General features: G+C 39.3%; 1 protein-coding gene across 3 annotated transcripts in view; it reads right to left on the bottom strand.

Moving 5' to 3' along the window:
• The window catches only part of KCMF1 (potassium channel modulatory factor 1), a 54,072-nt gene that overhangs the window by 6,528 nt on the left and 19,815 nt on the right, over window positions 1-27,729 (bottom strand). For 2 of the 3 annotated variants that reach the window (XM_069776357.1, XM_069776355.1), the window contains 3 exons: window positions 22,469-22,636; window positions 9,171-9,310; window positions 2,901-3,002 (listed from right to left, as the gene is read on the bottom strand). In XM_069776357.1, the coding sequence (XP_069632458.1) occupies window positions 2,901-3,002; window positions 9,171-9,310; window positions 22,469-22,499 (273 nt within the window). In that variant the 5' untranslated portion in view covers window positions 22,500-22,636. The remainder of the gene's footprint in view (window positions 1-2,900; window positions 3,003-9,170; window positions 9,311-22,468; window positions 22,637-27,729) is intronic. The other variant, XM_069776356.1, reaches the window with a different exon arrangement.

Here is a 27,729-nt window from a genome sequence, read left to right as displayed (position 1 = left end):
TCTCACGGCAAGAAAGAACTTCTGGCTATTACAAAAAGATTTTACAGAATGTTTGCCTCTTTCAAACCTATTAGTTATGCTACAGTGTAAAACACTTAACATCTAGGGTGTAAGAGGAAAATCCCCCCTAGCACAGAACACACTTTGCCTAGCACAGAGTGCCTTGCACCTCTGAGTGTGCTAAAACTGAAAGCTGCTGGAGACAAGATACTGTATTAGATGGATGACTGCCCCCATGCAGTTTGACAAGCTTTTCATAACTAGACCTGATAGAAAAGGCCAGTATCTGGGGATTTTCCAAGCAGACACAGGACTATGGGGTAACTTTCCTAACTGCAGTTTTTAACATGTTTCGAGATAAACATCATTTTTTAAATACTAGCTAAGCATGCACCCAAGTCTTACCTGCTATGCTAGAGTAAGAAAAACCTTTGTAAACCTTAACTTGTGACAAACAGGTAAACCGAATAGCCATGCACGAACTATTTCTATAATTGATGCTGAAAAGCTATATTTCATAATTTCCCAAGTATTCTCCTGCTAAAGTAAGAAACTGGGCTTTAAAGAGTTGTCCCCCAACTGCAGGAATAAAGGACATATCTTGCAATGGCTGCACATGGTTCATAAGAAGAAACACATGCAGCCTTCTGGGACAACTTAAGAAAAAAACCCCACCAAACCCAAAATAAATCACACATGTCTAATCAATACTTGGAAGATGACACCACTCCTCAGAACTCTAGCAGCCCCAACAATAAAAACTTACATCAAACTGTAAGAGAAATCTTCACTCTATAAGAAGTGCAAGCAAAGAGCCTTCTATCTCCTTTTTGTACATGAAGGTTGTTACAGAGCATGGAGAGTTGTTCTGTACAGCTTTAACTTCCTATGAAGATGTTTAGAACAGCAATATAACAGTATCAGAGAGCAGCTTTCTAACAGGTCCCTGACTTTGACAGTTATTCTCTCCTATGCTGTCAGACCCTGCATGAAAAAGGGCATCTCCTCTCCCTTTTTTCCTACTTTAGACCTGCCTGTTGCTAGACATGATGTACAGCCAAACATAGAATAGCCACTTCAGGATACACTTATCAGGTTTTGTAGACTTGACAACACTGATCACTGAAGCAATAGTGTACAAACAGAAAATTCTACATGCATTGTCTTTAATGCCGAGTCATGGACAACGTATTCCCGAAATATATCCAAGAAAGATCCATTTTGGGATGGCTGACATTGAAGCCTTACTCCACATTTGAAAAGATTGATTTTTCTAGCTCAGACATTCCCAAATCAAAAGTCATCTTGTGCTATCTCTGATACTGGAGGGGGAGAAAAAGCTGCAGAAACATGAACTCTAATCAGACATCTTGTTCATTTCAGTAGGAAATTAATTTCACTCTAACTGGGAAAATTTAAACTTCCTGGCCTACAGAGCAGTTAAACCAATGTTGGAGGCACACAGTTAGACCTTTGGTACATTGCTATGTAGTTACTAGGGATGTATATTTTGTTAGAAAAAGCGTATTAGGCAGGGGCTATGAAAGACTTCGTAATTGGTGGAAAGAGCAGAACTAAACTGCTATGAGAAAAATTGCTCAGTGACTCACTACACCAGTCATCAAGCAACGTCTCGGAGACATCCAAAGGCCAGGAAAGATTCAGTGGTCTGGAAGATGCTCTCCCCTCATCAATCCCAACCCACCTCCACCCAAAAGAGAGGACAGCACAACTCTGCCTTGGGGGACACCTGACTGTGGAAGACCTCCCTGGACATCTGGGACCAAGCTCACATGGCCAGAGCCACCACACTCAGCACCCTGCTCCTCCCAACTGCCGAGAGCTCCATTCCTGTCTACACAGAAAGGTGAAGTAGAGATAACTGCTTTTATCTAACTTTGTAGTGTTCTTTGCATCATTAGTTACACATTCACAGAACCAATAAACGCCCAAAGTCCTTTACACTGACCCAATTATTGTGTAGTATTTAACATGTGCATTTAGTCTGTCCTGACCCTAAATCATGGTAACACTAACAAACTTAAACGCAACCAGACACAATCATAACTGAAAAGGAGCCACCTTCTTAAATGCTGTCTCCCTTCTGTTAGCATAACAAGCTCCAGTTGCTTGGGCTTGGACTTTTTTTTTTACTCCAGTTGCTAGGACTTAAGACTTTTTTTTCCCCCTTTTTAAAAATCTTTAAACAAAAAAGCCACTATCAAGGTAATAATGCAGTCCTTTTGTCTGTTTAAATGAGACAAAGGAATACTTCAGAGAGATTACTTACTCTAGGTAGGTTGCATAGCCTGCATGTTATTAAATAAAAAGCCCAAACAAAAAACCATTTCATTAGTTAATCCAGGGTGTGTGTGTGTGTTAAAAAAGAAAAATATTCCTAGAACAAGGATTAAAAAACTCCAATAGTTCCAGCTCTTCAGACATCAAGCACAGATACATCTGCGTAACCTGCTGCTAATTACCAAATGTCAGTAAACCTATGAAAGTATGTTATTAAAATATGGCGTTAAAAGTAGTTAGGCAAGTTTAAAATCATTCGTCAAGACCAGCTCAGCTCAAATCACCCTCGGATCATCATCTTCATGTCACAAATACTTACAGCAGACTACTGAATCTGGATACATCAAGACTAATGATCAGGCAGGATAAACCATAGTGGAAGCAGAAAAACATCTCAGTGTCAAAGTTTCTTTAAATGTTTCTGCTGTTAGAGCAAAAAGCACTGTCAAGTATACCTACAGTCTGTTCACAATCTGGTATTTATAGTTTTTTAAACTAGCAAATGAACCGTTTTGGTTTTTACTATAAAAATCAAAACAAGTCATCATGGCTACAAGATGAAACAGTCTAGCCTCTTTGCCTCAACTTGGAAAGGATATTAAATCTCTAGGAGCTCTGTGTTCCAGTGTAAGATGAGCTGCAAAGTCATCTGTGACATGATTCGGATCCCCTCCAGGTAATGCTGCACATATTGGACAAATCTGAAATGACAAAGTGAGAAAAAACCCAGCTTTATACATTTTACACAAAACAGAACTTGTATCAAGTCAATCATTAGACATTGATTCTTCTGTTTTAAAATCACATTCTAGGTGTGCACATTCACAAACACCTGGACAGCAACATATTAAAAAAACCCAGAAAACTTATTCAAGTGCACACATCAATTTAGATATCTTTAACTTTATGATTTTCAGAATGCTATGAAAACCTGAGCTTAAATTTTCAAATTAAATTTGCATGTCTTGAAAATTAGTCTTTGTACTCCAATTCTGCCACAGACAATAGAGTCTGATTACACAGGATTACTATTTGCCTGCTTGACACTCATCCCCACAGAGGAACCAGAACCACATATAAATGTTTGCTGAAGTATCAAACTGAGACCATCAGTGTGTAACTACAGGTTTGGCAGAGAAGGACTGATCTACATATACCTACAAAACAGTATTTTGGGAGAAGGCCCTGACTTCTGTCTTTGGCTTGCATGTTTTTTTTAAAACCAAAACGCATGTTAACTAAGTAGACAAACAGTGCCATTACAATTGCCATAATTATGACTTGTTTTTTGAATGACTCCACAAATAGCTTGAAAAGTATCTTCCATTTTTCTTTACAGTCGTTTTGTAGACTGATTTTAAAGTTTTACAGATGAAAAACAAACAAAAAAATCCATTCCACAAAATTCTTCCCCCAAATGTTAAGTGCTCAAATTAACAGCACTTTGACAGTTAAATGCAGCTGCTGTCTATTAATTTCTCTATCTGTTACTCACAGTCAAATAGTCTTGACTTTATGGAGCAACTCTGGCTGGAACATAAAGCCCAGATTCCCAGTGCTCTTCATGCATATACTCAAGCTGTTGACAGGAGATCTCAAAAGACCGTGGACACTAAGAACACCTATGTAATAGCACACACATCTGTCTTACTCTTATGGAGGTGAGGACAAGGTCTTGAAATAGTGTACTGTAAAATCTCAGCTGCTTTTGACAGCAGCTGCTACATCTTTAATACCACTTTAATTTTAGTAGTCAGCTCTGAGCAGAAAGCAAGGCATTTTAAGTTTTTTGCTACAACCCCTTCCCTTTTATTTCCAATGTTAAGCATTTCTCTTCACAGAGCTCCTCTTCCCAGATTTTTCACCACTACAGAAGCCATACAAGTGGACACACTACAGAGCAAAGACATCATATTACAGCGTAATACAGTCTCAATAGTATTCTCAACTATACCAACATATCATACAGCTACCCTATGTAGGGACATAGGGACGGATGTATATTGGACGGATGGTTCTGAAGTCCATAAACTTGTAAGATGCTTAATCTTCAAGAACGTGTTTCAGACCAACAGGAGACAACACCTTCAAAGCATTCTTTTTTCATTTAAGCTACTCTGAGGAAGCAGAATCCCAGCTTAAGAACAACACGCTTCTGAAATCAGCAACGGAAAAGAAAGTTCTCCTGCTAACAGGACAAAGGCATTATGAACTGCACATATTTGCCTGAAAAGGAGACACAGTCCTTGGAAAAACATCAGCTAAGAAAGAGTTATAAGGAAAAATGAGGAGGAGGGAATCTAAGTATGCTAACCCTAACTCTAAACATGAACTAAACTTCCAAGAACCTCTGACTGCGAAAAGTTACTGAAGCACTGTTATACGCAAAAATTTAATTAAGCATAAGCTCTGGCAAAATCACAACAAAGACTGCAGTATCACTGATTAAGCGTGACACAGCTAAAAGTCATTGTTAATAGAACATGCAAGAACAAATGGTACAGATGGAAGGAAAACATTGTCAGAAGTTTCTCTTGAAGTTATGACCATTTGTATTAAAAAATCATGTTACCCTGAATGATGTCTGAAAGATGACTGCAAAGTCTTAAATCATGCTCACAGAATACCTGCCAGTTTCCAGAAGTGTGCTTGTATTACCACTACCTCCCTATTTACATACAAGGTAACCACTTTAAGTGACAGTATTTCTGTAATCTCAACAAGACACACTGCAATCTTCAAGAAGAAAACAGGAACAATTCAGACTCAGATTGTCCATTTCATTACTGCAAGAAAAGCTCTCCTCAATTTATTTAGCAACATATCAACAACCTAGTCCTTGCAGTCCATGAACAAGGAGCCTAGTTACTGCCTTGCTAAACATGAGAAAGTTGCTGCAGTGCAATGGAATAGTAGAAAATTTCTGTCTCCGTTCTGAAACGAGAATTGAAGATGACATTTGATGTGACATTTCCTAAAATTTTTATATTTACAATGCTAGCAGACTTGTAGTTGAATGCTGCATTTTATTTGGAACAGTTGACTGACCTGAAACCCAACAACAACAACAACAATCATCATACTGACAGCCAGATTCTTCTGCACTTGCCTTATAGCACTTACCATCACCCTTGAACATTTACTGGTGAAGAAATACTGGTAATGACTGAGGTTTTAGTACTCAAAATCATATGATTTATTCTTTTTAGCATGTAACCTTAGAGACTTAATCACAAAACTTATGACTAGTCCTGTAGACCCCCATAAAATTTTCAGTTAAAGTACCCAGAATTAAAACAATCACCTTCAAGGAAGTATCATGAAACTCTCCTCCTGGAGCTCCTCTCCAGGACCTCAACATGGTGAGCTAAAGCCCAAATGGAATTGAACCCGGCGAGCAATGTCAAAGGCAACAAGAAGGGCTTCTAGATGTACGCAGGCAACAAAAAGATGACTCGGGAAATGCAGGCCCACTGCTCAGAAGATGGGAGACCTGGTTACACAGGACACAGAAGAGGTTGAAGTACTGAATGCCTTCTTTGCCTCAGTCTCTACTAGCAAGAACAGCCTTTAGGAATTCCAGGCCCCAGCATCCAAAGAAAAAGTCTGGAGCAAGGAAGACATTCCCCTGGTAAACGAAGATTAGGTTGGAGAATACTTATGTGAACTGGACATACTTAAGTCCATGGGTTGTGATGGGATGTACCCACAAGTGCTAAGGGAGATGACAGATGTCATTGCGAGGCTGCATTCAATAATCTTGGATCAATCATGGTGTCTGGGAGAGGTGCCTGAGGACTGCAGTAAAGCAAATGTCACTCCTATCTTAAAGAAGGGTAAGAAGGAGAACCTGGGGAACTACAGGCTGGTCAGCTCACCTCGATCCCTGGGAAGGTGATGGAGCAGCTAACCCTGCACACCATTTGCAGGCACATTTAAAGACAAGAAAATCATCAAGTGTAGTCAGCATGGCTTTATGGAGGTGAAGTCATGCTTGACCAACTTGATAAACTTATATGATGAAATGACTGGCCTGGTAGATGACTGGAGAGCAGTGGATATAGTCTACTTGGATTTCAGTAAGGCCTCCGACACTGTCTGCCACAGGATCCTCATAGACAAGCTGCTGATGCACAGGCTGAATAAGCAGACAGTGAGGTGGAGTGAAAACTGGCTTAATGGCTGGGCTCAGGTGGTGGTGATCATTGGGAATTTTGCTGACACAAAACTGGGAGGAATGGGTGATATGCCAGCGAGCTGTGCTGCCATTCAGAGGGACCTAAACAGGCTGGAGAAAAGGGCCAACAGGAACCTCATGAAGTTCAATAAGGAAAGTACAAAGTCCTGCACTTGGGGAGGAACAGCACACACTGGAGGCCACCCAGCTGGAAAGCAGCTTTGCAGAAAAGGACCTGGGGGCCCTGGTGGACCATGAGCCAGCAATGTGTCCTGTGGCAAAGCAAGCTAACGGTGTCCTGGGTTGCATTAGGAAGAATGCTGCCAGCAGGTCAAGGGTGGTGATCCTTTGCCTCTGTTCAGCACTGGTGAGGCTACACCTGGAATGCTCTGCCCAGTTCTGGGCTCCACATACAAGAGACACGCACATGCTGGAGAGAGTCCACAGGCTACAAACATGATTATGGGACTGGAGTATCTCTCCTATGAGGGAAGGCTGAGAAAGCTGGGGCTATTCAGCCTGGAGAAGAGCAGGGTCAGTGGGGTGGATCTTATGAATGCATATAAAATACCTGAAGGGAAGGTGAAAGGAGGACAGAGCCCAGGTCTTTCCAGTGGTGCCCAGTGACAGGACCAGAGGAAGTGGGCACAAATTCAAACACAGGAGGTTCCTCACAAACATCAGGAAACATTTTTTCACTGTGAGGGTGACTGAGCACTAGCACAGGTTGTCCAGAGAGGCTGTGGTCTCTATCCTTAGAGATATTAAAAAGCTGTCTGGACATGGTCCTGGGCAACCAGCTGTAGGTGGCCGTGCTTGAGCAGGGGGTTGGACAAGATTACCTCCAGAGGTCCGCTCCAACCTCAGTCTGTCTGTGATTCCTGCCCACAAGTACCTAACACTGCTGTACATACCAATGCCAAATACCTGAGAAAAATCAGCTGAAAGTAAACTTCCTATCTGCACCACTCTGAATACAGAAATGGCAAAATTTAATGGACCAAAAATTCTTTAACTTATTCTTTGAAAAACAAGGGTGGAGGGAGTGGGGGTTGAGGGCTGTAAAATAAAAGTGATTCCATCCCTGTAAACTTCCCTTAAAGATCTAAAAATAAATATCCAAAATAAAACACATTTTTGGATGGACAGAGATGATACTACAAGGACTACAAGCTCAGTATCTAAACAGAAATAATTGCTTTAAAGCCTAAGACCACAAACATTTAGAATCCATAACATTTTCCTCTTTAGTAATGTTGTATTCTTTCACTATCTACAGTAAGACTGCAATACCCAAGTAGTTTTATGTGCATGCACACTAAACATTTATCACAAAAGCTAGATTAAAAACTTAGCACAAACATATACAATCATATTCAAGGATTAAAATATTGTCCTTTATCATTGTTTGGAACAAAGATATAACAATGTTGCAGACTGACTCACAAAACAAAGAATTTTTTTTTTTTTTTTTCAGGCTTTAGATACTGAGTTCTAGAAGTCACAGCTGCAAATAAGGATGACTCAAACCTAAAAACCTGGGATCTTAACACTCTGTGTCAGGAACATATCACTGACATCAAGTGGTGCAACTCAGAATTGCAACACTAAGCCACCGATCCAAACGTGGAACTTATAATGGTTGACACTGTTTCAAAGTTAAAGAAAAAACTCAAGGAGATGATAAAAATTGCAGTGTGTCAGTATATTTAATTATGATCCTACAGTGCAACTGATGGTGAAGTAAACTGTTTCACTTCTTATGGAAAGATCAGAATGACTTTGAGTCTCAAAAAGGTGCACAAACCACCTCCCCTATCACTCCTTCACACACAATCCTTAACAGGCTTAGAGAGGAAAGGTCCATTTTCTTCCACAGAATTCCTTGGAAGTTAAGAAAACTAGAAGATTAGAATAGACAACCTATTTGTAAGTAATTTCTTCACAATGTATTAGTGACAAGTAATCCACTTCAAGCACTCACATTTTTCTAGGAATCTATGGTACAACAGTTAACCAGACAAGAGCACCCTGGATGTTGTTCTGCTAACCTAGTTTCTCCTACTCCCAAAGACAATCAGGATAGCAGGAGCTAACAACTCATATTAAAGTATTTATGTTGACATTTGTTTAAGAAGTACATTTTTAACCATGTCAAGTGTCCTAATGGTTAGGGATGGAGGAAAAACCCCTGCTTTAACAACAGGGGTTTCAAAAGAATGACAACTTCCACTGCATAAATACATCACGTCCATTACAAAAGCTATTTGAAAAACATGTCAAACTGTCTGCATGTTTTACTCTCTCTTACAGTTACAAAAGACTGCACAGCTATGAGCTTCCAGGACAATTACATACTGGTTGTGAAAAGGAAGACACAGCTACACAGAATAACGATGAGAACATTCTAAATTCTGTCTTGCAGGATAATAAACTCCTAAACATAGCAGCATTTACATCAGGACAACAGAACAGCAACCATAAAAGAAAAAGCAAGCTCATTATATTACGATACCCATGAAACATAGAATAATTTTGATGTCACTGTCAAATGCAGGTATGTCTTCTTAAAAAGCAGTTAAATGAACTCATACTTTAAGAACGAGAAACAAGAGGATACCAGTTTTCCAGAAGAGAGATTCTTTTTAATATATTTCCACCACAACTGAAAGCCAATTCTGAAACTTCTTACCACTTCTGTTGATGTTTCTGCATGCTCAGAAGTAACATGTTCTTGAAGAGATGTTTCTGTGTAACCCATTTTCCCACAATAAGGACAAGTAAAAGATTGTGGCTGCTCTACAGAGAAAGCTTCTCCACCATAGTACAAATCTGAAACAGAAAGTGTTTAAAGAGAGGTTAATTCAAAGCAATAGCATAATTTATTTTGTTCATGTAAACCTCTGTTTATAAATGTAGTTCAATGTAATCACTGCCAAATTAATCTGGTATTTAATTGAAATGGCTATTTTAATCTTGTATAAAGGCCACAGGCTGATACTCAAGAAGCGTTCAATTACTGATGACAAAAACCAGACACACTACCTTTCATTTTCATTAGCAAACATAACACAGTTTTCTAATATACAGTAGCAGCAAAGACTCCTATGATAATGATGCCGATACTGTCAAACCTTCACTTTTCCACTACCCTTCTTATCCCATGTACAGTGTCACCGATGGTATTTTTCAATCATAACATGAGTTTTCAAAAGCAGAACTCTCAACAGTACCTCAAAAATTTAGATTAAAATTTAGAAGTCCTCAGTGATACTATGTCAATATTTATGCCATAGCTGAACCACTGCTTTGCAGTAAGTAGTTTTAGAAGTGTCTTAAATATATAATAAAAAATTGACAGTGAAAAAGGAACCTGATTAGGTTACACACCGGTTGCAACTTTGTGTTGAATTTAAGCACTTTGGCACTACTGGTGAAAAGCAGACACTTTTAAGTTGCTAACATAGAAGTTGCCCAAATTAACATGAAAACTTATGAAACCATGCAAGAAAAGAATGCTTTTCTCGTCTTCTGCAGGTATTATGTATTCTACAGGACACATGAATAAATTTCACATTCACATCAAGATAAAAAGTATGATTTTCTCCAGCAAGTAATTTAAAATCTTTTCAGTGACATGTTTTCTAGGACTCACTGATAAGTAACTGAAAAATATTTTCATAGAATTATGAATATTCTGCTATAAATTAAAGATTGGACAAGTCTGAACAGATACTAGAACTCATGTTCTGCACCACAAGGCAGAATCTATCTAATGTGTTAGGAATATGTCCTTTGGATGGCTTAAGTTGCAGCTTCCTAAGGTTTATGACATCTTCTGCTACTGACCTCTGTTTAGGACATGACTAGGAAGAACAGAACTGTACTTTTGTTTCTGCGGCCTTAGAAAAGATAACGCTTAAGCTAAAAATGTACATATCTATAATTCACTATATTATTCACTATAATTCACAGATAGTTATTTTACATGTAAACTAGGTTTTGGGGGCTAACATTCCAAGACCAGTACAGGAAATGAACTTCTTAGTAACATGCTAATATTCAGAGTTAAAGATACACAATCAGATTGAATACACTGCAGAAGAAAGTTTATGTTCACCCTGTTGCCCTTATTTGGAAACTGCTTCCAGAGAATTTAAATGCTGGAGGATGAGAGAAAGATAGCCCTTTAACAGGTATAGTAAGAAATTCCCAATTAGACAGATAGCCTTGTCAAAGAAGAAACACTACCCGACACACCGAGCATTTTAACTGGTTCATCAAATTAACTATGACACTACACTTGAGTACCATACTGAATCTAGGTTCATTTACTCACATACACGTGAGGAAAAACATTATGTCCAACTACTCAAAGTAAAACGTTCCCAGCCAATTAAGTCTTATGTAAGTCTCCAAAGCAGCATTTGAGGTGCCATTAAATGTTTTATACAGTAGTAAGGCACAGAAGTAACTTTTCATTAAAGAATGGAATTGCACATCAGATATGACTGAAATGGAGAACCATACAGACTGAAAGTCCGCATAAATGCAAGTCAGAAGACATGCCTGAAAGACTAGCAACCCCTGCCCCCCAACCTGAAAGCTGTTTATATACTACTGACACAAACAGATGCCTGGAATCATTGCTAGAGGGAAATCCCAAAGGTCCTTGCACAACATGTATCAGGACTCAGTTCTGAACGTATTCGAGTCACCCAATACACAAACGATGGGCATTTCCTGACAGGTTGTCAGGCATCCAGCTGGCATCCTAACAACAAGACATGTGGTATGTCTTAATCTGTCCTTACCTGATGCCCTATAAAACCACAGGAAGAACCAGTGAAGCTATGAAGAGGAAGGTCTACCTCCCCACATTTCTAAGAGAGGTTGCTGGCCAACACTTAAATACACCATATTCAACTGAAGACAACAATACTACCAGATTGGAAGAAAGCATCTTACAAACTCTTAAAACTGCTTGTTTGGTTTATAAGCTAAGTATCACTCAGCTTTAGAGCATGTTCTGAATGCTCAAAAACAGGAACAGGAGCAAATTCCCCCACATCAAAGCTTTTAAAACTATCTGTAGTTCTCATCCATTACTTACAGTAAGCTTGTGTTTATTCTATGTGAGTAGATTGGTACTACAATTACTCTGGCAGGTGACCAAAAAAACTGGGTCTGAGGCAGGATTACTCCATTAGCATTCAGAACTGTGACAGCCCCTATGTACAGGTGTTGAGCACAGGATGAACCAATTAGATTTACTTACATGTACAACTATCTTTTGACCTGAATAGTTCTCTAAAATTACAGAACGTATTTTCTAGGTAGTGACCAGTCCTGTTTCCAAGTCTTCCATTCTCCTCTTATTTGCATGATACGCAATAAAGACTTACATGAAAATTAACCTGCTCCAAGTTTGAGGTGTTATGGAGACTGTTTCGGATACAACACACAGATCTACAGAATTCACAGAACTTCGAGATTTTGGAGCTCCTAACCAGTGCCACTTCAGTACATACTTCACTGCGTGCTCCTCTGAAAGTTTCTCCAAGAATCACATTCAGGCTCCCATTCTGATGCAGCCAAAAACCTGACTGCAGGTAAAAAAATTACCAATATGTTGCAGCACACTCAAATATGAAAAATTTACATGTGTCATGGTTTCAAATGAGGAAAGCACGAACAAGGTTTACATGGGACAAAGTTCTAAGCAGTCAATAGAACAGTCTCTGAATGGAGCAGCCATACAGACTCTGGAACAGATACTCTTTCAGAAAAATATATCTGTAAGGCAAAGAATTCAAAATGATGGCTGTCTAGAACAGATAAAAGCAAAATGCTTCAATGAAGACGGATGAAAGAATCCTCCTTGCAATTAAATGAAGAAAATCTCTAAAGCAGCTCATTACACAAGTTTTGCAGTATACGGCAAAAAGGAAATGCTTTTAAAGCTTCTTTCTTCTACAGTGTCACTGCACAGAAGAAATGCAAACTTCCATTCTCACTTTTTCAGTGTCCTAAAGATATAACAGAGTTCGAAGTTAAATAAAGATTCTGGGAACAAAGTAAGAAAGATGGCCAAACTTTTGAACTGAAGAGTTAAGAAGCATTCCAAACTTAACTGCATTTAATCTGCCCAAGACAGCACATGCAAATCCTGTATTGTTCTCTGAAGCTCAATAATTGAACAAGAACTTCTACAAAAAAGGTCTGCATACCTGTAGGAATAGCAAAAATGCCAGTCACAAACACATCAAAAGCTAATGACAGTTTGTTTAGTTGATCCTCTGATTTTCCTCAAGCTTGGTATGATCCTCATGATGATGATTAAATACCTATTTACTGATTGGAAAACTGAAATTCTCCATCACTGCAAACATACACACACACATGGAATAACACCAAGTCAAATTCTCCTTTAAGGACTCTTCCTAGCTGACCAGACTAATTTCTGGGAATTTTCCAAGTCCTGGAGTCTTATATACTGATCTGGATAAAACAAAATGATGATGATGACTCAAAGGGGCAAGCAAACGGAAAAAAGGGCAAATCATCTTATTCTTTAGAGGATCTGCATATAAAAAGTAACTGCTGCATCTACTACCTAAACAAAAAAAAAAATCCCTCAAGATTACCAGATGGTCTAAAAAACTCTACCTATAAACCTTACTACTTCATGAATGTAAGTGTTTTCAAGTAAGGCAGAAGTACCAACTCCAACTTCCCTGCTGAGCAAAGGGCACAGGACAACAACCAATTTGAAGAGAGTAGTAAATAAATTACCATGCAGGTAAAAATATCTTTTCCTTAGTTATGTTATTAGCTTAGTCTAGATGTCAGGAATTCCAGCAGTACACACTGTTCTATCAGAGGGGAGAGGCTTGATGAGTACTGTCAAATTCTGTGTTTCTGGTCCTTGCTTTTAGAGAATATAAAACAAGCCATTTATTAATTAGAAAAATAAAAATCTGAGTTCTTTCCAGCCTCCTGATTATACTCCTGCATATACCTCCTTCCATATCTTTCTCATAACGCACAGCAAACATACATGCACATGCTGAATAAATATGCCTTCATCTGGAAAAAAAATTTTAAAATGTGCCTGTCAGAAGTGAAATCCAAATATTTTTCCCTTGAAAGTTTATACCTCCCTTTTTTTTTTCCTCCTCAACTCTAATCTCACTCTACCACTAACAATCAAAATCTGTTCCTTTTCTAATCTGAAATACAGGTCACCAGGTAAGTTTCCTTCTAAAATATAACACAAATTAAAAAAAAACAAAACAAACACAACCCCCCCCCCCATGGTAATTAGGTGATATCATGAATCTGTGTGCCCAGTTTTAGCGTTGAAGTTACTGAATCGATATTTCTTGACCTGTTTTGTTTTTACAAGTACACCAAAATCCTAAAAATCAAGAACAGTCATTGTTATTGGTTATCAAAGGCTCATTTGCTAAGGAAGACCCTAACAATTAGAGGCAACATGGGAAAAAATGAAAAGGCCACGCCCCCATGGCTGCAGAAGTGAGGCAACCTACAATTGTATTACTGTTTTCATTTACAGTTGTATTACTGTTATGATGGAACTGGCCCATGACCAAAGAATTATCCCTTCTGGCCACAAAGAAATCTTTCATCAGATAGTGTATTTTGGTTCTTTGCAAATACCTTCCTACACAAAAGCGGCAAACTCCTCTGGAGCTCTAAAGCCCTCTTTTCAAAGTAGCTAGAAAGACACAGTTGCTTAGTAAAAAAGAAAACTGGACTAAATCACATCCCTCTAGAAGAAGACCCATTACCCACACTGCTTATCAATTAGAGGAAGAATACAAAGGAGTAAAAGGATCAGAATATTGTTTAAAAGAGGACTCAACAATAGTTCATGAAGTTAGATTTCAAACCTAAGTGTTTGGACATTATAGCTTTTCTTGGGAAAAAAACAAAACAACAAAATAGAACACCTGAATTTAATGTGAAAATTCAACCAAAAATACAAGCAGTTTTGCTTTATTATCTATCTGTAGCTACAGACTGCTTGTATTTAACATTTAAATCTAACTACCACATTCTCAACTTGGCAGGAGGTTAGTAATGAGACGTAAGTACAGTAGGATTCCTTAGATAAAAATCAATCTTTCAAAGAGATGATTCAGGACTATGTTTTATAACAGCTTGTCCTTGCTTTCAGTTACGACATATTTCTTTACAAGGGTACAGAGCAGTCAGGAATTTTAGTTTCACTTTTCTTCATATGAGTAATGTAATTTCAATCTGATATATACCTATAGATAAAAATGCTAATATTATACAAGTTGTAGTGTATTTCTTTAAATTTTTTTTCAATGTTTGAAGAAACTAAATGGTGGCAATACATCACATTTTACAAAGTATATATCCTGTATCACTGATCAAGCAGCCATGCTATTCAAAACAGTATTACCCTTAAAACTGCTGTAAGTTCTGTTTTGATGCAGATTTTCTGAACTAAAAACATACTAAAACCTGCTAGATACTCTGCTATAAACTTAAAGAAATAATGCTTACTGACCTTCTATTTATAAACATTTCAGAATGGAATGGGCCAACAGAAATCTTATGAAATTCAGCTCAGCCCTGGGCAGGCAGACTGGGGCAGCAATGCCATCAGGGCCAGGGAGCAGCTCTGAGGAGATGGTGCTGGGTATGGGGAGGTGGGGGGGGGTCAGGCAGTGAGCTGAGCAGGGGGCCAGCCATGTGCCTAGAGCAGTATGTGTAGGGGTGATCCCCTCGGCTCAGCACCCATCAGCTTCCTCCACGACCTGCATCTTGTTTGAGGCCTCCTAGTACAGGGGAGACATCAAATTGAAGTGAGTTCAGCAGAAGGCCATTGACATGGCAGGGCTGGAGCACTCACTCTGCAAGGAGAGGCTGCAGGGCCAGCACTGGTTCAGCCTGGAGCAGACAGCTTTGGGTCACCTAACAGCCACCCCCATACCTACAGAGACAGGATCAAGGAGATGTAGCTAGGCTCTTCACAAGTGCTGCAGTACAGGAGGATAATAGGGTATAAGGAAGAATGTTTTCCCCCACATAGACAGGTGGTGGAACAGGATACCCAAACAGCCCCTGTGCCATTTCCATTCCTGGAGATTTTCAAGATCCAGGTGGACTAAGCCCTAACTAACCTGATCTGACCTCACAGCTTGGAGCAGAAGGTTGGACCAGAGACCTCCAGAGATCCCTTCCAACCACAATTATCTTATGACTGATCCTGTGAAACACAGATACACAGTAATATAGCTGTAAGGCTCACCTGGACTCTTAATATTCTGTTAATCACCAATGTTGTCCTGCTTTACAGACTAGAGGGATCTGCTCTCAATGGGTGAGATCTCTACTCCCTAACTTGAAACTCTCCCCGTTCACTACAAAGGCAGTGCAAAAGCCACGTTTCCTAGAGTAAAATGCCAGCTCAGCTGAATCTGGAAACAGCTGCTCATTCCTTCCAGCTAGAGCATCACTATTTCAATCTTTCAGGAAGTTTCCAGTACAGCTATGTCTAGCAGGAAGAAACAGCACATCCTCCATTTTTCATCATGCAGCTTCATCAGCAGCCAATCTCAGTATTCAGCCTCACAGCCAGATAGCACTGGGCTAACTGATTCAGCGTGAAAGGCATGCTGCTGGGACTGACAACGATTACATGGCAGGTATTCAGCTATTCATCCAGCAGCAGCTGGGTGCTTTGTTTCGCCAGCAGGCATCAGGGCTCTGAGCTGACCAACAGGCCTTAGCTGCCTTGACCAGCCTCAAAGCAGACCTCCATACACACTCTCTGCCCATAGGCTACATTTAAGGTCTGACCATCTGGGCATGAACTATGCTGCAGCTGCACCCAGCCCTCCTCCTGCCTTAGATGGGCCTCCTGCATGGAACCCAGAGCTGACTTGTTATATATACTTGCTTTGTCTGGGACTGTCAACAGGACCTGCTCCTGTTACCAATCCTGCCCTGCACACTGTCAGTGAGGACAGGACCCCTGCCTGTGCTGTGGTCACCCTCAGCTCCTGGTTTGTTATTCCCTGTGGAGCAGCCCTGGTCTTGCTGCTCCCCAAAAATAAGAACCACATGCTGAAGCCATGAACAAGCACAGATGCTGATGAGGATGAGAGAGGATTTGCAGCCCATCTGCCAATACTGAGCAGTGCCAAAACAGCAGCTGCTGCTCAAAGGCAGGGACAACTAGCTAGGAAGCAGCCCTGCTGAAAAGGACCAGGGGATCCCAGTGGACAGCAAGCCAAACATGAGCCAGCAGTATGACCCTGCATCACTGAAGGCAAATGATGAACTGAGCTAAATCAGTAAGAGAGTGGCCATCAAATCAGAGGATGCGATTACCCCATGTTACTTGGCACTTTCTAAGCAACATCAGCAACCCAGTGTTCTGTTTTGGTGTCTCCAGTTCAAGACAGATATTGAAAGAAAATGGAGAATCTTGGGGGGTGGGGGAGAGTGTTATGTGTGCATGCACACATTTGTGTCCACCAAGATAGTTACAGAGTTGGAGAACTTGACATAAGAATGGTTGAAGGAATGGGGTACATCCACCCTAGAGAAGGCTCAAGGTGGATCTCATCTCCAACTTCACATACTGAAAAAGTAGTTGTAGAGGAAATAGAGGTATGCTCTTCAAAAGGAAGCATGGTGGAGAGTTGCAGGTGCAAGCTGCTTCAGAGGAAATTCTGCTTGGACAAAGGTAAACATTCACTGTAGGAACTAAATGCTGGAATAGGTGGCCCAGAGGTGGTGAAACATCCCTTGAGGGAAATATTCAAGACTTGGCTTGATGGGATAGCCTAACTCACATCCCTGCTTCCAACAGAAGGTTGGATCAGATGATCCCCACAGTCCCCTTCCAAACAAACTAGAGTGTTCTCTGATGCTCTGACTTAGCAAGATACACACTTGCCAGACAGATCTTGTTCTAGAGGTTGGGGGAAAAAAAAAATTCACAACAGCCTCAAGCTGAATTCTGGTGATTCCAGTCAGACCTCACACTACACATTATCAAGGTAACCATTATTGAAGCAGCTCCCTTTGCCTAAGAATTACACACAAAAGATTGCAGGATCTTCTGTGACCATATTGGGTGTGGCTGAAGTGGAGTTACTTCTCCCCATTGCAGCCCTTGGTGCTGTGCTCTGTACTGGTAGCTAGAAAGGTGCTGGTAGCACACCAGTGTTTTGGCTACTGCTGAGCACTGCTTGCATGAAGGCTGACTTTCCAACATTTCCCCGCACCCACTCACCAGCAGGCTGGGGCTGGGGAAGATCTTGGGAGCAGACATAGCCAGGACAGCTAACCCGAACTGACCAAAGGGATATTCCATATCATATGATGTCAGCTCAGCTATAAAAGCTAAGTAAAGGGAGATGGAAGTGGGGGCTTTTGTTATTTTACATTTGTCTTCCAGAGCAAACACTACACACACTGAAGTCCTGCTTCCAGGAAGCGGCCAGACATCACCTGCCGATGGGAAGTAGAGAATAACATCACTTGTCTTCCTTTGCTTTTTGCACATGACCTTTGCTTTCACTTTATTAAACTGTCCTTATCTTCACCCACAAGCCTTTTGCTATATTTTCTCTCCCCTGTCCAGCTGAGGATGGGGAGTGATAGAGCAGCTGGCACAAGCCAGGGTCAACCTACCACAGGGACATAAGCACCTGAGCTGCCAAGTGAAGGTACACTTGCTCTGTACTTTGGTCAAAGTAACACAACATGATTTTGGCAGAGAATTCTACTAACAATTTGTATTGCTTTCTCTGCCAGTATAACCCCTTTAAAATGGTAAGGGCAATGAGCAAGCCACATGCTTAAAATCATAAAGTTTCAAACAACTTAGGATTCTTTTCTGGGAGAAAAAAACTGGGAAATTTGCTCTGAACTTGGCCTGACAAATTGTCCTACAAAAAGCACAAAAGTACAGTGTCTGCCTGGTAAGCACATTCCTGTTCTTTACACAGGCCTACTGCAATTCTACTATTTGACCCCTCAGAAATAAACTAATTGGATTAGTGCTTTAAAGGCCACTTGTCATTACATACAAGACTTCGTATTTTATTTTAAGCTCTGTCCCTGTTACAGCAGCATATCACTCTCGGGGTGTGTGTGTGTTAAAGCATTTTTTTCCAGTGTCTCTTGTGGGGACTGAAGAACAATAGCACTGCCATTGTTCTGGATCCCATCTTGCTTCAAAATTAATACTAGGTCATACACAGACTCCTGAAAGACAAATATGCCAACCAGATGGTACAAGAGGGAACACATGTGTAGCCAGAGATCAGTAGGGCTTTTTATTTGTTTTCAATGTTCTCATACAGGCTCCTATACTAGTCTGAGTCTTGGGGCGGGGGGGGTGGGGTGTCAAAAACTATCAAGATGACAATAAAAGCTCCTTCAGAGCACCTGAAGAAGTCCATCTTCTTGCAATCTACTCTGCAACTTTATTACAGTATCTAGGAACCCTAAAAACTGATCAGATGATCACCTACCTCTGTCATTTTCATGGAGGTAAACAATATATTAACTTTTTCTACACTGAAAACAATCCCAGACACATAGGATCTTCCATGTAATTAGCTGTCCACCACAAACCTGAACTTGCTCACAGCTTTAGGCACAGAATACTTAAGTTAACTCCACAGTTATCTGCATACAGACAGTGCTGGCTAGAATGGTGATGGGAACTGGAGGTACAGCTTCCTTTTCATCAGCTGCAGATGGAGCATGAGCAAGTGACTCAGATGCCCACATGTACTTTTAAAAAATCAGTAAACTGACATTGACTTCCTCTGAAGCACTTGCATCAGTTTTGCTTCCTTCTCCTTGGTAAAATACTCATCTTTTACCAGCTGTCCACTTCCTTCCCCACCATCAGCAAAACCTGTAAGTTTACTCCTATTAAAAACAGTTTTCATACCTTTGAATCAAACCTGGTTACAGACAACAGTATTGAAGTTTATCAATGGCCAGGTAAACTACAATTCACACACCTATACTAACAGCCTTCCATTCTGTGTGTCTACTGAAGTCTTCCTTACTTAGGTAAACTCCCTACTCATACTGTCATACATTAGAAGACATTCTCCTTTGACTTCCCACATTACTAGGAAGTGACTGAAGACTTCATTACTTCTATGCCATTTAGTTTGCATCGTCAGTCTTCCCCTTGAGATTATTTCCTTTTAACCCAATAAAATCTCCTGCCTTGGTGATTTTTAATATTCACTAGTACAGCTATCCTGACAACTCTGAAACAGGTCATTCTAGACTGGTTCTACCATTCATTATTGACCTTCTAATTAAATGTAACATTCTTTAACTTTCCATTTTTTGGATGTTCCTCAAAGTCACATGATCTCCTTGGCTACACAAGGCTCTTTGAAAAGTTACCACAGTTTCTCTAAGCATCTGTACAATACTGTAAGCACACTCCTTTATGTCCTACATTCTACAGGGAACTGTAAAATAAAAACGTTTTAAGAATGACATCACAGTCCTGCCTGAGCCCTAAGGAATATGTTATTTATAAATATTCCCCAATTCATTCTCCAGTATATAAGCTTACAAGGTCACTAGTACTCAGGTACCATCAACCTTTGCTGTGGTTCACAATCTGATGGTGATATATTCTTTCCTGTTCTTGTTCTACAGTGTTAATCAAACCAGGAGTCTTGCTGCAGAGCTGAGCTGCAGTACTTTTTTTTTTCCTAACACTGGTTCTGTGGGAGCAATGCTCAGATAAAGCCATATGAAATGTTTTCTTATTCTTCTTATTTAAAGAAGCCACAGTAGCATAAACACCAAGCAATGCAGAAGCAGCCCTTGGAATCCTACTACCCATCTTGATACTTCACTGTGAACCTTCTCCCACCTTGCCATCTGTATTCTTCATGCAGATTTAAATAGTAAAAAATAACCCCTCTCTGCCCATCAACATACACAAATAAAATGCACTAAACCAAAATACAGGTTTATCAAAGAGCTCCAAAAGAGAAATAGCCAAGTTGCAAGAAACAAAGTATATTTCTTAGACATTCTAAGGTTCTGATAATAGGCATTTTTTAAAAGAGCAGTTGTTTAGAACAAGTTTCCTCATTGCAGTACACTGAAAGCTTTGACATTTAATGTTAGCTTAAGGCTTCACAGCAAGCATGTTTCAGTCCTCTTACCCCTATGATGAACATTTAAAGTTTATGGCAATACTGTCCTTTTAGCCCACGTGTTAACATCCAAGAATAACTGTTGCTAAGGGGCTAAGAAGTTTGAACTGTGCATCTCCAACAGTGACCAGAATCCTGAATATACTGTACCCAGAGTATTTTACCTCCTTAGAGAGACACCCCCCCCCCCCCCCAAAAAAAAAGAAGCCTGAGAAAAAACATATGCAAGCTAAAATGGTGGCATGCATTTTTGATAATGCACTAGATAATTTCCTTCCAAACCCTGGATTCCCAGGGCCTGGATTTTTGAAGTCGTGACCAGGCAGCTTTAGAGCAAGTGGAGGCCTGAGAATTAAAAGAAAATTAAAGACATCTTCATTTAAAGGCCATTTTGAGAAACGAACTGCATGTTTCTATATATTTTCTAATCTTTAAAGCAATAAAGAAGTAGATTTTACTTCTGTTTTAATCAAAACAGTAAAGAAGTAATTCTCAATTCATAAGACTTCAGCTTTTAAGAAATTGTCACATTTAAGCAATTCAAAACATAAGGAACAATACAGCTGGCATCGCTAAAAAAATTTTTTTAAAATGCTAGCCCTGTGGGCTTAACATAAAAACAAAATATATGTCCAGCATCAGCAATATCTTAGAGCAGTGGTTTGTCAGAGAAGTATCTTGTGAGTTACAATGTGTTACAAATGATGCAACAGAAACAATAAGCAGGATAGGAGACAAGAACAATTACTTTTTATTTTAAATACTGACATGGCTTTACAGACAGAAGTAATTCTTAAATTAGTAGATCTTCAAAGGAGTTCCAAGAAGACTACATGCTAGTCCTTGCCACTAATCTTTTATACTCAGTACAGCCCATCACTACCCCTGCTGTACCTACACTCCCACCTAAGTCACCAGTGAATAACATTCCTACAAAATCTCACCAGGATTTTTTTGCTTGTACGCTGCAGCACTTAGGTAAAGCATATGGGGGGGGGGGAGAAGGTTGTCACATCTTCTGAACTGGAAGTTAATTAATTAATTGGAAGTATATTTATTAGTCTGATAACCTCTTGTTATCAGACCAAAACAAGATTAAAAATATATATGCGTCAAAAAACCATACAAATCAGTTCTTGTACACTAAAAATCAAAGCAAACGTGTCTGTTTTTTAGAACACAAGAGCTTGCTTGAGACATCTGAGTTGCTGGAGGGCATCCAGAGAAGGGCAACAAAGCTGGTGAAGGGCCTGGAGCACAACTCTTAGGAGGAGCAGCTGAGAGAACTGGGCTTGTTTAGCCTGGAGAAAAGGAGGCTGAGGGGAGACCTTACCACTCTCTACAACTATAGGAAAGGAGGTTGTAGTGAGGTGAGTACTGGTCTCTTCTATCAAGTAACTAGTGATAGGATGAGAGGAAATGGCCTCAAGTTGTGCCAGGGGAGGTTTAGATTGGATATTAGAAAAAAATTTCTTTACTGAAAGGGTTGTCAGACATTGGAACAGGCTATCCAGGGAAGTAGTGGAGACACCATCCCTGATGGTGTTCAAAAAACATGTAGATGTGACACTTCAGGACATGGTTTAGTAGGCATGGTGGTGTTGGTTTGATGGTTGGACTCGATCTTAAAGGTATTTTCCAACCTAAACGATTCTATGATTTTCAGTGTGCTACTGGGGGAAATGATTAATAAGTAGAAACATGAAAATCCATATTATGTTTGTAGACACAACATAGCAGCAAATTACTAGAGTTTGAAATTATCACTTACCAAAATCTACTCTTGTTAGTATGCACTGCATTGGATGGTCAGTTGTATGCCTTGTTGTTGTTGCACCACTTTCATAACAAGTTGCACACAGATCGTAATCGTAGCAAATTAAACACTTGTATCGGCGACCTCGAAAATTTCCTTTTAAACAAGCATCACAGCTGACACCTGTAAACAAACAAAATTGCTTTAAAACAGCAATAAATGCACTTTTTTTTTCCAAAGAGAGGCAGATTTGTTACTATTGCCTCGCAACAACCCAAAGGAGCCAGCCATCTCTAACGTGCAGTTGACACAAGACTCAATTTTTAAGTGTATTTACATCTTTAAAAGACACTGCTCTCCCAAAATCAGAATCTTGAATTCCTGAAGTAAAATAAGGGCACACTCAAGCACCTGAAATAATAATAGGTTAAGTTCTAAAATCTCTTTGGACGCACCTTCCTACAGGCAGCTTTACTTGGTAGTATTGACTGGTATGTTGACTGTTCAGTTAGGAATCTTGGGCCAAACACTCTTAAAAGCTAAACGGTATAATGGCTGATCAACAGGAAAAACCAACAACAAGCAAACCAACCACCAACAAAAATCCACTAGCTTTGCAGCCTTTACTTTCACACTTCCCAGTACTTTAATTCTGAAGAACATCATAGCCATCCCTGGCATTATACGTGGGGTAGAAATTAGGATCTTTTTCCATTTTAAGTAACAGAAAAAAATTAAGGTGTTTTTTGAAGTCAGCTGCACCAGTTCTCTCCACCCTATTTCTTTCTCAAGTTCAATCTTTGCACTGTAAGGTAGTCAAGCTGCATGTGTTAGAGAAAGGCTTTATAGCTTCCAAAGGTTTTAATTTTTCTCTGCATGGTTTCAGTTCCCTCTTGGTTATTCAGTTTAGTGCAGAAGTATCATCATCTTGTAATCTGTCAAGTCTAGCACAAACTTCCTTCAATCACAGTAGCAAATTAAGGACCTCCACAAAAGAAACCAGTGTATACAATAAAGACAGGATTTTTATGAACATCCTCTTTCAGCATCAGCTAAGACATGTTCCTCATAGCTTCATATGAACACAGACAACTTTAGAGAAATAGAACTGCCAGAACAAAATATTCACATTAGCCACCTCCCTATTTTTTTTTTTTTAAGTCTAACTGCCAGAGGACTGGTGTTAATTACAGAAATTTTTTACTGTGCTACTCTGCTCTGTAGCGTCTGAACAGAAGCTTTACCACACACAATACAGGAATGCAACAATAAGTAATTTCTTTTACATGTCTACTTATTCAAACAATTTCATCATCACATTTAGATGAACAGTGGAAAAAATTTTCTCTTTTCCTTTAGTTTCTTTACTTACAGGGATAGCTTAAGGTATTATCTAATCACTTCTAATGTCTAAGCACCATGCGTAGATGAATACTGAGGCTATTTCTTTAATTGCCTCACTCAGTATCTACTTTGAAAGCATCACTCTATATGGAGTACTATATTAGAAGAAAATATTTCAAAAATTCTTTGTTAATAGCCTAGAAGAACTACATTTTGAGGACGGCCCTGTTACTACCTTCGAAGTTTGTTTTTTTTAAAAATCTCTCACTTGACATGCTTTTCTCTGAAGCTTCATCCATAAACCCTGAAGGATCTGTAACAACCTTTGATGATTTAGACACTGAGTGCATGATGATTTAGACACTGAGAATACCTGCTTATTAACTCTGTGGAATTAATTTCATTGCTTCAGTTGATTTCTTTGCTTTTTTTCCATATAGAGATCTACAAAATTTTACCTATGCAGCATTGCTATCTCCCCAACAATGCATGCTATACAGAAACCACTTCTTAGTTACTGGAAGCACTGTAAGTCTTTCTGTTGCCTACTAAACTTTCTAGAAAACAGTTGATCAGTAAGTTAGACATCACACTGAAATAAGCAGACAAGTTTAACCTAAGGTCTGTCAGACACAGCTTTCCAGATGAAATATTAAGCCACCATCCTCCAGTAAGCTGTATTTTCCCCACTTTTTTCTTTTAAGCTCAAAACAGTTGATTTAATGCAGATGTAAGGCTCTTTGCAACAGTCAAACTCCTCCTGTCACACGTCCTCTCAAACATCTAGATTGTTCCTACTTGAATACAGACATCTTTTTAAGAAGTTTTAATTTACATGTTTTCTTTATGCTAATACTTCTCCATATCATTCCAAACTGCAACCCTCAAACACTTTGTGATACTAACTTCAGAGAAATTCAGCCAAACATAAATCACAACAGAATGTTTGTATTTAGAACTTCAGAACACTTCCAGTGGAAATGTACAAGGTCTTCAAACAAGAGATGAATTTTGCTTCTTACAATTAATTATCAGAAAGTCTACAATCTCATTCTAACACAAAAACTAGCATCAGTATAACACATCACTATGGCTGGTGAAGTCAGACCAAGAGAACAGCAAAGTTATAGGGGCAGCATGCTTTCTACATCTCTCAAGGTTAGTATTTTGCCACAATTACCACATCCTCGCCTTCAACAAACAGGCTGACAGCAGGGGATGCACCAAGTTATTTTTATATCCTTTTGTGTAGCACAGAATGAAAACCACAAAAGGGAAAATGATAATTAAATTAAAAGCCTCAGTTTGGGAGCTAAACCCATGCCTAAATCCCAAGATCTCCCCCCCGAATTCAGTAGGACCTCTTTTCCTTAAGTTACATCACTTATTCTTCCTTTTACAACAGTCTTAAAGTCAAGTCTGTTACAGTTTTTCCCATTCTTCTTCAAGCCTATTACTTGGCAGCTAAAACCCCCACCCATCTATCCAACCTGGGATCTGGAAATTGAAATACCCAAGCAAATAATCTCCTCCCACTCTATTCCTTCTACTAAACACTTATTTTCTTACGAAAGCTTTGATTTGGTTTTAATTTTTCTCTATTTTAATCTTTACATCAACTGAAATTCCAGAAGTTCATTTCTTTTCCCTGCACAAACCCCAAACACTAAAAGATAACATATTCCAGTCGAACACAGCACGTCTTTCACCAGATGTCTATCCAACATTTCCCTGCATTTACCTTACATTTGCAAATACAGTAAGTATGCTACAGATTGAAGAATGTCAGATTAAACTGAATGCATCCACATTAATCACAGGTTTTAAGAAGAAAACATGGTCTGGAGTGGTTCACTTTGAAGCAGGGAACAAAAGCAAGCAACCAACCAAAAGAACAGCCCAAACAAAGCGTGACAAGGATTTAGATACTCAGCATACACTTCCGACTTGCGTGAAACACTACTGACTTTAAAAGCATCCTTGAACGAAATTCTATCAACCCCAAATGAATTGCTGTTCAGTGAGGACTTCTGATTCACCTTTTGCAAAGCAACGATTTTGGAATGATCAGAGTAAGAAATATCCATTTCATTATCATAGATTATAGAAGTGGCTTCCTCACATGTTTTTCAACTTTATTATTGCTGTACAAGTACCCACATATCCTACATAACGTCTATCGCGTCTAATTAAAACCTTGTTGCTCACTGACAGTTTTTTTTAATGCAACAATGTTCCACTAGAGGGTAGCATTGTGCTAAAAGCCTAAAGGGTTGGCAGTCACTTTAATTACCAAACTTCAAAGTTCTGAAAGTTTCTTCAGCAGTATTCCCTCAAAATATCAATAGTCTCAGTCTCTCCAGCTTCACATTTTGGGTGATATGAATCAGGACATACTCAACGGTCCCATTAACAAAGTATGTTTTACTGCTTCAGTGAAAAATTCTCACTACTTTGATGTCAAGTCATCCCACATCTTCACCTGATACAGGCCAATTACTTCAGGGAAGATATTATCACACAAGCATTTTATATATAGCATGCTGAATAGCGATTATTTTTTTTTTAAAACAAAATGCCCCTCCCCAACACCTTTCATACTTTGATCCTGATAGCCAAATATAATTTGGTCTTATGACACAGAATTGTTTTTGCTAGGAATTAACTAAAATGAAAGCAACTTCTCCTGGGTTTAACAGAGACACCAAAAAGAGCACATGATCTGATTTCATAATGGAGAGAATAACACTGGACAGACATGCAGTTCAAATATTACATACATCAGGATTAATTTGTTTTTACAATTACAAACAAAGCTAAGGTAACATCAATTATAGTGTCCTGAGCAGCCCAAGCCATTAGACGCCCATTTGTAACAGAGCAAACGGTTTTTGCCCCACTGGGCCTCCTCAGATACTATGGGCAATCAGAATAATATTAGAAGCCCAATAATCTGGCCCAGATAAAAGTGACCTGAGAAACTGTGGACAACTCAGGGTTGGGTTTTTTTCTTATTAAGAACATATGGTCAAAGATAAACTATATAGAGACACTGGAATATGTTCCTGCATCAAACAATGTGAGCTGCTAGGCTTTATCAATACTTTACGTGTATCATTTAATTTTTAGAAGTTTCAGAGAAAGTGCCATCCACTAATCACTAGAAAACATTTAAAACACATAGGAAACCTGCATCTGAAGCATTCAAACAATGAAGACAGCAACATTTGGCTCCCAAGAGCAGTATTTAGTCTGTGTGCTATCCCTGAGAATTAAACTCCTTTGTTTTAGCAACACATTGGAAGACATTAGGTTCATGGGTAGTTTCACCATTTAACATTCCTGTCAGCAGCTAAATGTCCAAAAAACAACCTTCCAGCCTGTAATTTCGGTATTGTTTTTAATTCATCAGTGCTCAGAGTAAGGATCACTGAATTTCTTTAATGTCCAACATAAATACATGATTATCCTGTCAGAATGAAAATGCCAGTTACTGAAGCATTTCTTCCTACCGTAAGGAAGGACTGAACTACTAAATGTATTCACCCTTTTCAATGGCTGACAAAATTACATGCAAGAGTACCACACTGAATTTCAAGGGGACTAGACAAACTTTAAGGTTTCTTACCTTTCAAAACCCCAACTTAAGCATGCAAGTAAAAATTAAGAAGTTGTGCTGCCTCTTTTGTGGTACAAAAGGTTGCAACCCATGTACTCAATTTTATTTTTATATTCTGAAGAGCATAAGTAACACTTTAATACTCTCAATATGCATCTGATACATTTCAGTATAAGATGCTCTTTCAGTGGGTTGGCTGGTTTGTTTTTAAATAAATTTGCTGGATATCAGCTATCTCATCTGTAGTCCACAGACCACATGGCAACCCCAGGCCTTAAAGCAAGACGTTCTACTTAAGTAGTTCAGTTGTTTC

Source organism: Haliaeetus albicilla, chromosome Z (assembly GCF_947461875.1).
Source record: "Haliaeetus albicilla chromosome Z, bHalAlb1.1, whole genome shotgun sequence".
NCBI lineage: Eukaryota > Metazoa > Chordata > Aves > Accipitriformes > Accipitridae > Haliaeetus > Haliaeetus albicilla.
This window is presented reverse-complemented; position numbering and strand designations above follow the sequence as displayed.